The sequence below is a fragment of the Plectropomus leopardus genome, chromosome 10 (genome assembly GCF_026936395.1).
Source record: "Plectropomus leopardus strain MGB_pleo_1.0 chromosome 10, ASM2693639v1, whole genome shotgun sequence".
NCBI lineage: Eukaryota > Metazoa > Chordata > Actinopteri > Perciformes > Serranidae > Plectropomus > Plectropomus leopardus.
In genome coordinates, this window is record NC_142185.1 from 21784240 (window position 1) to 21797761 (window position 13522).

A 13522-nucleotide genomic window follows, 5' to 3' on the forward strand; every position below is an offset into this window, starting at 1 on the left:
TTTGTGAGGTTACAGTGACCTTGACCTTCAACCACAAAATTCTAATCAGTTCATTCTTGACACAAAGTGGACATTTGTGCCAACTTAAAGAATTTCCAAGGAGGTGTTCTTGAGATATTGTGTTCAAGAGAATGTAATGAACAGGGTCATAGTGGCCTTTGATCTTTGACCAACATATGATCATTTCATCCTTGATTTTTAAGTAAACATTTGTGACCAATTTGAAGTAATTCCCTAAATGTGCTGGTGAGACATCACATTCAAGAGAATGGGATGGATGTGGAGTCACCTTGACCTTGGGCCACCAAACTCTAATTAGTTCATCCTAGAAGTGTGCAATATGGCTTTAAAATAAGTTAATTTTAAAATTAAGTTAGACTGTTACTGCAGTGCCATTAAATGTGATGATTTGTTCTCTGTAAGCTGAAAACAAAGTAACAGCTCTCCAGTTCATATATTAACAGTATTTGCAAATTGCAGTAGTGCTCCATGATCATAAAACAAGACTTAATAGTTACAGCCTGAAGCTCTGCAAAAACCATGCTTTGTGTGTGTGTCTGTGAAAGGCAGAGAGTTGTACAAGAGAGTAAGAGAATCAAAGTGGCTTATAAAAATGACTTAACAATTCATACTCGATGTTCGCGATATAGAATTTTAAATATCGCACATAGAACAAGCCACAATAAATCAATTACATTTGATATATTGCCCACCCCTAATTCATTCTTTAGTAAAGGTGAACATTTGTGCCAAATTTGAGGAAATTCCCTCAAGGCCTACTTGAGAGACATGTTCACAAGAACAAGACAGACGAGGTCACAATGACATTGAACTTTGACCTGTGACACCATAATCTTATCATTTATTGCTGAGTCCAGATGGACATTTGTGCCAAATTATAACAAAATATTTTAAGGCATTCTTAAGACATCTTGTGCACGAGAATGGGACAAACTGACATCCCAAAAACATAATTGGCCACAGCTATCGCTGACGTGGAGGCATAAAAAGTCAAGCTGCGTGCTTTCAACTTAAAAGCCAACCAGTTTTTGGAGACATCATGAAGCATATAACCAACAGAGGAAGCTGTGGATGGGATGACATCTACTCTAAGGACCCTCGTGGGAAGTGGCCTGCAGAATTAATTACTGCAAAGTCCTGAACTGTGACCAGCTATAACTTAGGAGGATAAAAAGGGTATGTTTTCCACCACAATTCACTTTTCTTCAGTTGAGTAATTACAATCTATGATAGTAAAAAAAACAGTGTGGTGAGGGAGGAAACTTTGGCACTGGCTTCCTGGATCACATTCTTACTGGACCACATTGGACATTCTGTGCAGGCAGAAATCCGTATTTATATCTGTGCACAAACAAAGCAACCAACATATCATGCTACATCGCCACCTTAAACATATATCCATATCATTGTCTGTGGGGTTAATGGTCCATTCTTTTTTAACTTCATGAAATGGTTAGCTTTACATTTTGAGCAATTACAACCGGCAAGATGCTTTTTGAGATGGACGTTGGATGGACATCTCAAAATATGATTAACCATTCTAAGACAAAATCCATATGTACAGTATTTGGACACAAGTAGCTAAGGGTTTAAGCGGGGCCTCAGAGTGGAGTGCAATCTAAGAATCAATAGAATGAGGCTATGTAATTACTGGGACATCTTGGAAACACTGTAGATAATTTGCTCACCTTCATTCATCACAGCTGGGCCCTCAGTAAAACCCTTAGCAATCAGTCCCAATAGAGATTTTTTGTGATAACTTCAGGCAGAAGTTAATAGTTTCAGTGGCTTTCTTGACAAAAATGTGATGTAACTTGAGACACTAGTCATCTATTTTGTATTAAATGGAGGAGAAAGATTTGCAAAAATGTGGTGGGAAATTAACACTTGGTAATACTTACCATGAATTATTGGTGTTATTATCTATGAATTAAATACTTCATATGATATGAGATGAAACTGTGATACTAATTACCCAATGCACATTTCTTGTTTGTTGAGTGAAATGTAAACAAAAGCCTATAACCTTACAAAAAAAAATAATGAGATATGGACAATAATTTCCAAATATTATGTTGGCCAAGGCTTAAAAATACATGTAGGTATTATTATACATGACTTAAGTGTAAGTATTTTTTGCTATTTATTTGGATGATGAAGGAACTACTCTGAATATGTCATAAAAAACACTTCAAAGTAATGCCAGACTGCTTCTGCTAACAGAGTAAAGAGTGGAAAAGTAATTCATGAGTCAGGACTATCTGAGCAAAAATGTTGCATTTCTAATCACAATTAACAGCTTGTGAATTATTTTTCTAATAAAAGATAATCTTTCATTTCTATTTGCAGTTCTCATTAAATAGGTGTCTCATGTAATTCTGAGCTGCAATAATGGAAGCAGAGTGTTGCGTATCACTCCAGAGAGATAAAATAAATATTACACAATTAAAATGCAGATAAAATCTTCATTATGTGTTAAGTGTTGTAAACGACCTCTCAGTTTGTTAGAGGCTTTATTTTAAAACCAGTGTCAAAATAGAAGGTCTACCACAATAAAATTATATCACTGTACAAATGTATACTTGTTTCACCTGTCACCTCAGAATTTTTTCTCTTTCTTCAGCATAAGTTACCATGGCGATTTATCTCAGTAAATGAAAAGTGAACAACCTTGCGGTACTGAAAACCGAGAATTAACCCTTAAGTTACCTCACTTACCCCAAATGCTCCTCATAGCACAGGCCTCTGGGCTTGTAGAATTGGTTCTGAATTAGATAATTTAATGCATCTGTAAGCAATCCTCTAATTTGGACACTTTTTTGAAGAAATATTATGAAACAGCTCAAAAATACAAGAAACTGTTTGGATTTGCATTAATTCTTGTGAATATAAAATGAGAAATTCCTTGAGGGACTAACCAACGCTAAAATGTTGCATATAAAAACGCTCTGCTGTCGTATCTTAGCTCAAATGATATTTATATGTTGTGGCAATTTTACAATATATTATTTTGAGTGCAGCATTGTGTTTCAGGGCCACACACCGATAAAAACACCAAAAGAGCCGGGTGCACTCAATGAAAGTTAATGAATTCAGTACAAGAAGATTTTTCAGATCATTTGTTCGATATTGTCTATGTAAAACACATTCCTGCAAGCAACACATTCTCAAAACTGTAATTTATCTGTGAAGCTACCCTGAGTTAACTGCAAAAATGGCTTGTTTGGCCCTCATGCAGCAGAATAAACAGCCTGTTATCTCTAGCAGAGACACTTGGTGTCTTCTCCTACAGGACTACAGCCAATCAAAGAGGCAGTCCATCTCTCTCTTTGCGATTATTGAAACTGCACTGCAATACACACAGCTTGGCTGGCAAACTACTTGAGCTTTCATGCCTGTACATGAAACCAGCATTTTTTCTGCCAAAAGGAGCACTTCTAATTCCACATGTCAGTCTTAAGTGGATCATTGATTGTTCTGACAGGAGGCGGCAGTCTATAGAGAGCTCCTCGGGGTGCTATGCCTCTGTACAGAACATGATGGACTGACCTTTTATGTCTCCATTTTCATGTGTTAATTCTTGAGCCCTGCCTATTGTGAGTTACACAGTTAAAAGCACAGGCATTTAATGTACAAATGCACCTGTTGAGTCAAGCTAAAAAAGGTATATTCTAATGTAATCTAATCTAAAAAGAATCTATTTTGCTGCATTTGAAAGTTAAGATTTTCAACTCTTTAACATAAGAATAAAAACAAAAATACGTTTGACAGATTGCTGGTTCATAAATGGGATTCCGCAGACTGTCCAAAAATCAAAGTGAAATGTGAATTGTGTATTTCCAGAAATGTTGCAGCTTGTCTATCAAAAATCCTACACAGAATTACCAAAAAACCATGTAGTGTACAAAGATACGTCACATTTCGACTTGAATTCTACCTATTCCTCCAGTCTCCAACTGGATAGTCCAATAGGACTTCCTAACTAAAGGAGCCTTTGCTGAGCAAGCATGCCCTTTTCAGCTCTTCCCAGCTTTACATTTATCTAGTCAAACACATCCACACCTGGTAGCTGGCCAGCACCGTGCAGTCTTCTGAGCTTGGCAACTTTTGAGGAGTAATTTAGGGTTAAGTGCTTTGCTCAAGGGCACATTGACAATGGCTGCTGAGGGAGAAGAGAAAAGATTGGAGTTGTTCCAATACCAATACCAGTATCTGGAATGCTTCAAATACTGCCTAAAATGCTCTTTCGGGTATCGACAAGGCCCAACATACTCATACAATACAAAACAGTACATATCATCATCTCTGTGTCACCATTTTCATCAAATTACACCTCCTCCCTAGACATTGAAAGACTGCTAGTGTCCTAAAGGCAGACAGATAATGGCAAGAAGTAAAGAAAAAAAACAATGAAGATCTGATATTGTGTCATGTCAAACTCGGTTCCCTGAAGTAAACCAAATTGTTATTGTAGTGTGGCAGACTTTGTGATACCAGCTAAAATCATATAATCATCCAAAGAATCTGTAAAACGATCCGTATAATTGTAATAAAACTTGTGATTTTTCACCCTATTTATTTAGAATCTGTTTAATGTACTTTCTCTCTCTGTCAGTCAGCTGCTGGGAGAAGTTTACCTGAAGGGCTTTCTGACAGAAAACCCTTTTTGATGGAAATGTTTTTATTGTAACTAGGGCTGGCAGCAATAATGCGTTAAAGCGAGATGTGATTGAGATCCATACATAACGTGTTCTTTTATTTTAATCGAATTAAACGTCAGCCGAAATTCCCATCTTAAAGAGGCTGTACCAGGCTAAATGTTAAAGCTAATATATGATACTGGTATCATATGAGACTAGTCTGAAGGAATCCAGTGGTACCAATCATGTTACGCTAGCCTCTCAGAAAGGGGGCTGAATAACACACCAAACTTAGGCAAAATTTTTGTCAGTGGAAAAACTGCATGGCCATTTCACGGGGGTATCTGAATGAAAATAGTTCTATGAGTACCCATGAGTCTCTCCTTTACAGATACATCAATTGTATGCTCATACCATGCAGTTTTTTGCTGTCATGTGAGTCCCGATCAACACAATCTATTAAGAAATGCTTTACCCTGTTGTATTGTAATGCGAAATAATGGAATTAAAACTATGTGATTAAAAAATGCAATTAGTTGCATTTAACTATGGAAATTATTTTATTAGCATTTTTTTAAATCATTATTATTATTATTATTTTATGATCGCAATTTTAAAATGTATCATTTGCAAAGACTTTTTTTCCTAACTTAAGCCAAGAAAATAACTGGAAAACTTTAACTCAGTTTTGTTTTTTTACAGTGTTAGCATAATGTCTTTCAAGATTCACCTTTAAGTGGTCACAAATCTATCGTCAGTTGTACAAAACAATGTATTTATGACATTCAGAACTGCAAAGGATATATTATGAACAATCAGCTACAAAAAGTGATATATGACTTTAAACAGAGTTAGGTTAGATTACAAAAGTTCATAACCATATGATATTTCTTTGGGTACATTTAGGTAAATAATCCAACAGAGCAATCACAGTAGGTCACAACAAGCCATTGTTTTTTGTGGCTTTCCACTGGTGGTTAAGTAATAATGCATTGGCGTCAGTTATGACGCAGTGACTTTTAGTGTGCAACAGCATAACTGATGCCACTTGCTAAATATTGTCTTTATAGTCTGCCAGATTGTTTTTCTTTTTTTTTTTGACAAGCAATAACAGCATGTGAGTCTGTAACTCCAGAGAAGATCAATTGTGGAGGGTGCGCCACATTAATATTCTGTTTGGCTACCCAGCACCATGGTGTTCTTGGTCAGAGGAGGGCCAACAATTGATTAGCAATTAAGACCCCTGACTTAGTGTTTAACGAGCAGGTGGAGAAGAATGCTCTGTGCCAGCCATTTATCTAATTTCTCTGAGCAGGTGTTTCCTGGGGTCTTAGGAACAGGATATCGTTGAGAACAATGAGAATATTCAGACTTGATTTCAGAAACATAAATAAGAAAAGACGCAAACTGTATTATTAAACCACGGTAATTGCTGTGTTTGGCACTGATTTTTCAGACGATGCTGTTTCTCTCTTAGATCCACACAGCTGTAACTGTGCATCATAGGTTGTTGCGGATATTTCTGTATTTGTGCTCAGATGGTCTTGGCATAGTCGAGACTATGCCCTCTCACTGTGACACGTAGGCTGTGGTGTCAGGTATGCGTGGGCTGGCCAGCTACTGTCAGCTACTGTAACACTCATCACAATCTCTGCATAAAGAGAAGAGTATATACACATACACTGACTCCGTGTAGGTGGGACTCCAGAGCCAGGTGCTAAATAGATGGTAAAGAGCATCTAAACGATCTAACAGCTCTGTTTTGTTTGGATCTTTAACTACGTGTTCAGACTCAGTATCAAGGCCAGCACAACTATTTTGGTAACCCTGCTTTAAGAAGAGAAAATATTGTTTAAGGAGTTGGAAAAAGGGTAGAATCTTACAAACAAATTATGCTTAAAATATTTTGATGTATTTTAAATGTCATCCAATATCTACCGCTCAAAATGACATAACTTTTAACATTAAGATTCAATTAATGATGCATAAAGACAATGATGGAATTCAAATCCAGCAATCAATATCTCAGATTTCCACAGCGGGTGAGAAGCCGAGACCCTCAGCAGACACAGAGTCTCCAGACAGCAGAAGGCTACAGAGCTGAAACCTGCACATGGCAACTACTTTAACGCTGATGAAATTATGGAGAATGGCAGCAAACCCCAAGAGGAACAGAGGTGCCTGGAGTCATGCATCTAAGTGCTGCTAGACAAACCCTCATTTCCTCCCTCAGTGGAGTCCTCCTTATGACATTCACTATCCTGACACTAGCTGATCAAAATAACACTTATTTATTTATGCACACTTCCAGGAATCACATGTGAGCTAAAGAAGTGTTTATTCCTGGAAAAAAAAAACCATCAGACCGACATCACCCAGGCATTATGACATTGAGTTTCTGGGCAATGTGCATTCATCTGAGAGTTGCATGCTGTAACTGAATAGTATTTGTTTCATACAAAATGTTGGATAGTTTGAGAGGAATCAGCATAGAAAGACAAGACATTGACTGGTGAGTATTGAATTGCGCTATTAATCACTCAAACAACATTCAGTTGTTGACATTGGATATATTTAGACAGCCTAATATGAAAATCTATGCTTCGACCTCCTGCTTTTAGATGAAGATTAGAATTACTTTGAATGAAGTGACTCTTTGAGAGTGCTGCTGTTCACTCCTGAGATCTGAAAAGAGGTTATATTCATGTTGACATAATGTATCTTATGTAATTCATGTATATCAACAGTATGTTAACAGATCACACAACAAGCTGTGAATGGTGAAGAGGTGTAAGGCAGCACGGAGACGTGCTGACACACAGTGCATTACGTAACAGTCGTATCATGTGGACCTGAAAAAACCTTAGGTCTCATTAAATAATGTACTTTATACGTTAGGGATGCAGAAATGTATCCATCGAACATCAATATCCGCCAGCATTTGCCTTGTTGTCATCGGCCTATCAGCAATTAAGATGGCATTTGCAGGTGTCAGTGGCCGATGGTTTTGTGTTGTGTCACATCAATTTTGCTAAATAACAGAGCTCAAAACTAACAACATCCTGTCGTCCTGAAGACAACAGAAAATGTGCTCAGGATGAAATGAGCTCTTCGCAGGGACTCCTTTGGGACAAAAGGACGCAGTAAACTCATTATCAACACGTCAGATGTCGATAATGAACAAATCTGTGTTGAAATCAGCAAATAGAAAGCTAGTGAAAATCAGCATTTAGCATCTGGTGGCTGGAACTAACCATAGACGTATAATAATAACTACATATCAGATGCTAAGATGTTGCCTATTCAGTCTAATGGAACTGCTCGCCTGCTACATATGCCATTAAGTTTCTAGCTCCTAGGTTTACTTCCACAGTACGGGGCCCACTAACTATGCACACTAGTGTATGTCCGGCTGGCTCTGCCTGCAAGTTCTGGCTCAGCTCATACACTTCACATTGTGACGACGTCACAGATTTTTAAATCGCTTTATTCAGCTCAAAGAAAGTTTTACAAATATAAAACCTCCATGGATCACAAAATCTTAATAGAGAGAGACATAATAGACCTTGTCTGCAGTTGGAGGTGTCCTGTAAACAGTTTTACAGACTGTTCTTTTACAACGGTGGCCTATGAGGGAAGTGCTTTTAGGGTTGCAGGGGATTTTTCTGCTGCAATACAGTGAGTGGCCACTGGAAAAAACTGTGAGCAAAGGTGAGCTGCTTTCCAGGGGAGCTTGAATGACCTGCTGATTGAGGCTGCATAGAGTTGCACAATGATGCATTCAAGATTCATTCAGTAAAATTTTGTATTGGCCTAAGGTAATTTATTAAGTTATCATCATGTGCTTAAATGTATTCTTATTAAATGCAGTTTTAGACAAAAACTTGAATAAATATGGTTGTTTGAAGGAGAAATTGATGTTCATTTGATCATAGCAATATAAAATAGATATTACAGAGAGAATTACTACATAAATATGGTAATAGTAGTACCATAAATATGGTAGTATGGTAGGCTTTTGAAGCAGTTTTTCTACTTTTTTAAAGATGTTTTTAATGCGAAAAATATTAAAAGTTTTTTTTCATAAATGTGTATGAGAATTTGTGCTCATTCAAAAATAGCGTAATAAGGTTTTGAATGACTTTAAAAAAGCAACGATAAAAAACAAATGAAAAACAGTATTTGCTATTGGCCAAATTGATAAATTAAACATCAGTATTGGCCCAGAATTTTACAATCAGTGCATCACTGATATATGTGATGGAATCATAGGAGATAAACTGGCATGAAACATCCCCCTTAATTAAACTAACAGACAAGGACATGAATTCAAAGATGCTGAGGTTTGCTTATTCTGCTGCTCCACAACCATTCAAAATAAATTAAAAAAAAAACAAACTAGTGTGACCTTGCATTTTAATTTCAATACAACATGTTTGTTTTGTTGTCTTGTGTCAATAAAGGCAATTTTGCATTATTAGTCTGATGTTGTGTACCAACAGTTCAGTACTCTGTGCTCTGCAGTCTAAGTACAATTACTACACAACAACATTACTGTATTCAGAAGTAATTCTCGATTTATGGCCCCTAGTCTTCTCCATTTTCAGACTGTTGTTTTGCAATTTGCAATTCCACAGATGACAAGCAAACAAATAGATTTAAAATCCAGAGCAGCAGAGATGTCAGCAGACATACAGTTATAAGATGCTTGATTTACATATAACATTGAAACTTCAATTTATGTCTATATATATATATATATATATATATATATATATATATATATATATATATATATATATGCATGTTTTACTACATGAAAGCAGGAAGCTTGTTTTTATGCTATTATTAATGGAAACCATGACACAGAACAACAAGATTATGTCTCAATCAAACTAAATGTGATCTATATACTACAGAATAAATATGCTTGAGTTCATTATCAAATAGAAAATTCTGTCAACTGCAATGCTAATGCTTATAGATTGCAGCTTGCTGGGCAAAAAGGGCCCTCTTAGTCTGATGATTTTGTTTTTTATGTTGCTGCTTCTTGACTGAAATCTCAGCACACATTAAAAGCAGCTTTAAACTTTAAACTCTTTTGTTTTCTTTGGCTTTTCTGGATTTTTATATTTTGACAATTCTGCTTCTGTTTTCTTTCTCCTGTAAAACACTTTGTATCCACTGCTTTGGAGAGTGCTAAAATAAATTAAGTCTGGCATCGAAGAATAACCCATCATTTCAGTCAAGGTTTCCAAAGTTTGATGGTGAGATAGTTGCAGCTTTGCTATTTCTTCATGATTACAACTTTTACATTTTGAAACTAAACATTTATCAACTACAGGAGGTAAGACGTGATCTTACATTTTAAACATAGGGGTTTGTTACATATACAGTATTTGGATAGTGTCATAGGTATACTCCTATTAAAATGTAAATGACAGCTCACCCCAAAATCAAAATTCATATATTCTAGTGCTGTTTTGTTTTGGTGTGAGCTGCCGAGTGTTGGGGACATCAGCTGCAGAGATTTCTGCCTTCTCTCCAATATAATAGAACTAGATGGCATTTGGCTTGATGCTCAAACCGCCAAAACTTAAATATGAAAAACAATGTCTCTTTCCTGAAATCATTAACAGCTTACTCAAGACAATCCACAGATCTTGTTGTGAGCAATTTGATGTAGAAAGTTTTTTTTCTTTCTGCCAAACTGCACAGGCCAACCATATCACCGCAAAAAAGGAAAGCCTGAAAATACTGCTAGTTCACCTAGCACCAATGAGCTAACTAATGCTACAGCTCAGCCGAGGAGGACGACATTAATGTTTTCATCTTGCGCTGTCCCATAACTCTCGTTCATGAGTAAATACACGCTTCCTTCTGCACGGTGATAAAGTTAGCAGATTTAGTTTGGTGGGAGGAAAGAAAAGGAAATATTTCATACATGAAACTGCTCACAACAAGGTCTGAATTATCTAAAATAACTAGTGCCATCTAGTTCCATTATATTGGCGAGAAGGCAGACATCTTTATGGCTGGTATCTCCATCATTCAACAACTCACACCGAAACAATCTAGACTGATAAATAGTACTACGGGTAAGAGGAAATATATGTAGTTTTCATTTTGGGGTAAACTGTCTCTTTATTGTGCAATAAGAGTCATGAGACACATAAAACGGATCCAGTATTATTATTAGGGCAACCCTTGCCAAATGCTGTGTATGTAACAAACCCCTGTGTTTAAAACACAAGATCAGGTTTTGCTTTCTGTAGTTGATGAATGTTTAGTTTAAAAAAATTTCCAGCTTTTATATCATGAAGAAATGGCAAAGTTGCAACTATGTAACCATCAAACTTCAGAGACCTTGACTGAAATCATGGGTTATTTTTCAATGCCATTATAAGAACACTTTAATCCAATACAGCACTCTCCAAAGTTGTGGATACAAAGCGCTTTACAGGAGAAAGAAAAGAGAAAATCAGAAACCACAAAATACAAAAATCCAGAAAAGCCAAAGAAAACAAAATAGCTTAAAGTTTAGAGATGCTTTTAACGTGTGCTAAGACCTTTGCAGAAGGCTATTCTTTAGTCAAGGAGCAGCGACATCAAAAGCAGAATCATCAGAATAAAAAGCTATTGTATGCCCAACATGTTGCAATCTACAAGCACTGCAGCATTGCGGTTGACAGAAGTTTCTATTTAATAATTAAATCAAGCTCATTTATTCTGTAGTATACTGATACCTCCAACACGCTGCAGCTCACACAAAAACCATCTGGAGAGATAAATAGCACTACAGACAAGAGGAAAGATATGTATTTCAAATTTGAGTGACCTGTCCCTTTAAGAAAGCCTTATAATCCAATATTCTTTAATTAATAAAATGATCCATTGGGGAACTTTTCTTAAGAGGACTTCAATTTTGTCCACTCAGTTGGAAAGAAAGAGAATTTAAATGCAGTTATCTTTAAATGTTTCTGTGTGATAACTCAGAAACTGCATTCCTAATATACTGTTTGATTATGCAGACAGGTAAGCTATGCTTGACAATTTTCATCTCCACCACCCCTCAACATTGTCCACAGTGATAATCTTCAGCTTCCCACACCGTATAATGTTTGGAGCTGGAGGGATTATTATTTCTCATTAAACTGTAAGAAGAAGGAGCTGACTCCATAGAGAAGGATACCAACAGGGAGAGGTGGAGAGGTACACCGAGTCTGGTTCAGTAATGAGTACATCCCCTCCCATAGCAGAAGCTCAGTGGATGTGTGATGGTCAAGACAGTCACCATGGGGCTACGACAAGATCACACACAGCACCAGACCACCAAACAGCCTTAATAATGCAGAGTTTGGCTCTGTACCGCTGTTCAAGCTGTCAATCTGCTGTGCAAGAAGCCATGTTTGTCTAATCCAACAAGAGGGTTCTCCACTCCAAGGCATATTAATGAGATTTTCACATCTCGTCTCCTCTTGAGGGAGGACAGCTACAGAACTACAAACAGTGAACCTTTTCAAATTAACACATAGCCTAAATCCTTTGATTTTCCTTTTTGCAGCGTTTTGTTCAACGGTGAATGACCATTAAAACTGCTGAATAAAAAAGGAATTATAGGAAAATTAATCAGCATAAAGCATTAAGCAAAAAAAGACTTACCATCAAATCTTTTATGTCTGGAAACAAAGGTGCTTCTCAATTCATGACTCATTTCATCAACCAGATTCTCAAAGTCCTGTTTGCTCTGTTGGCCAAATTTGTCCTCCATTTCCTGGGTGCAACATGTGTTTCCCTGAGGACATACACGAAGATGTTCACCTGAAAAAGACACAAAAACAATTGTGTTTTTATCCATGCTAAAAGTGACAATAACTATACACAGCCTTAACAATTTTAACTTGACTTGAGTATGACTTGAGTATATAAAATTAAAAGATTTAACTCTAATAACACTAATAATTTCCTTTTTCACACCAGTCTCCCTTATTCTGGGTTAAATTCGTGTTTTTGCAGGGGAAAAAAAATGTGATTAAAAAGAAGTAATTTGAAAAAATTCAGTAACACATGCAGAGCTTTCACTCCCATCAGGTTGTCTGCTAAAGATTACACAACCATTCAATAAAACTTTTACAGCACCAGCTCCCATTTTGGACACATAATCATTGGAGCTGATAACAGTATTTAACTTTATTGTCTTCCACTTAGTCTTCTATATCACGGAAAAAATGTGCAGGACTGCGGTTCCAAAAAACCCAGCATCAGGTCTTAATTAGCAGCAGTGCATTCAAATTGACAGCTTGCTAAGCCGTATCCCCACTTAGCTACTGTAGCGATGCTTGGCAAGCTTTCTGTTCATGCAGGGCACATGTGCAGTTTAAAAAGATAGCTGTGGCAGATCTACAACCCGAAATTCTTAATTCTATTAAATTACGCATTTTTTTAAACAATGGGTCCTCGATCTCAGACCAAGGTGGACAAAAGTAGGGACTGAATTTCTATAGTTGGCAACTATTTATTTTTTTTCACCAGAAATGACAACTGTCACTTGCAGATTTAATTAGCTGTAGCTAACCACAGACGACCAATCAGTAGTCACACAGAAGACTCCTCGTTTTTTTTTGCTCTACCTGACATGACTTGAATATTTGTAATTCTTCCTCAAAATATACAAAGCTATTCTACTGTCTGGATCTTCTTTATTCATGACTCTTCCATTCCACAGTCAATACTTTGATCTACATAAAAAATTACAATCAGATGTTGATGCATTTTGTTGAGATAACTAAATGAAAAACAGTTATAGCTAATGATGAAGCTCATTAACAGTCAGTTACATTTAGCTTGACATGTATTTTTTA

General features: G+C 36.6%; 1 protein-coding gene across 2 annotated transcripts in view; it reads right to left on the reverse strand.

The window, feature by feature from the left end:
• The window catches only part of LOC121949433 (glypican-6-like), a 150370-nt gene that overhangs the window by 76082 nt on the left and 60766 nt on the right, over positions 1–13522 (reverse strand). For both annotated transcript variants that reach the window (XM_042495118.2, XM_088083290.1), the window contains exon 3: positions 12324–12482. In XM_042495118.2, coding sequence (XP_042351052.1) covers positions 12324–12482 — 159 coding nt within the window. The remainder of the gene's footprint in view (positions 1–12323; positions 12483–13522) is intronic.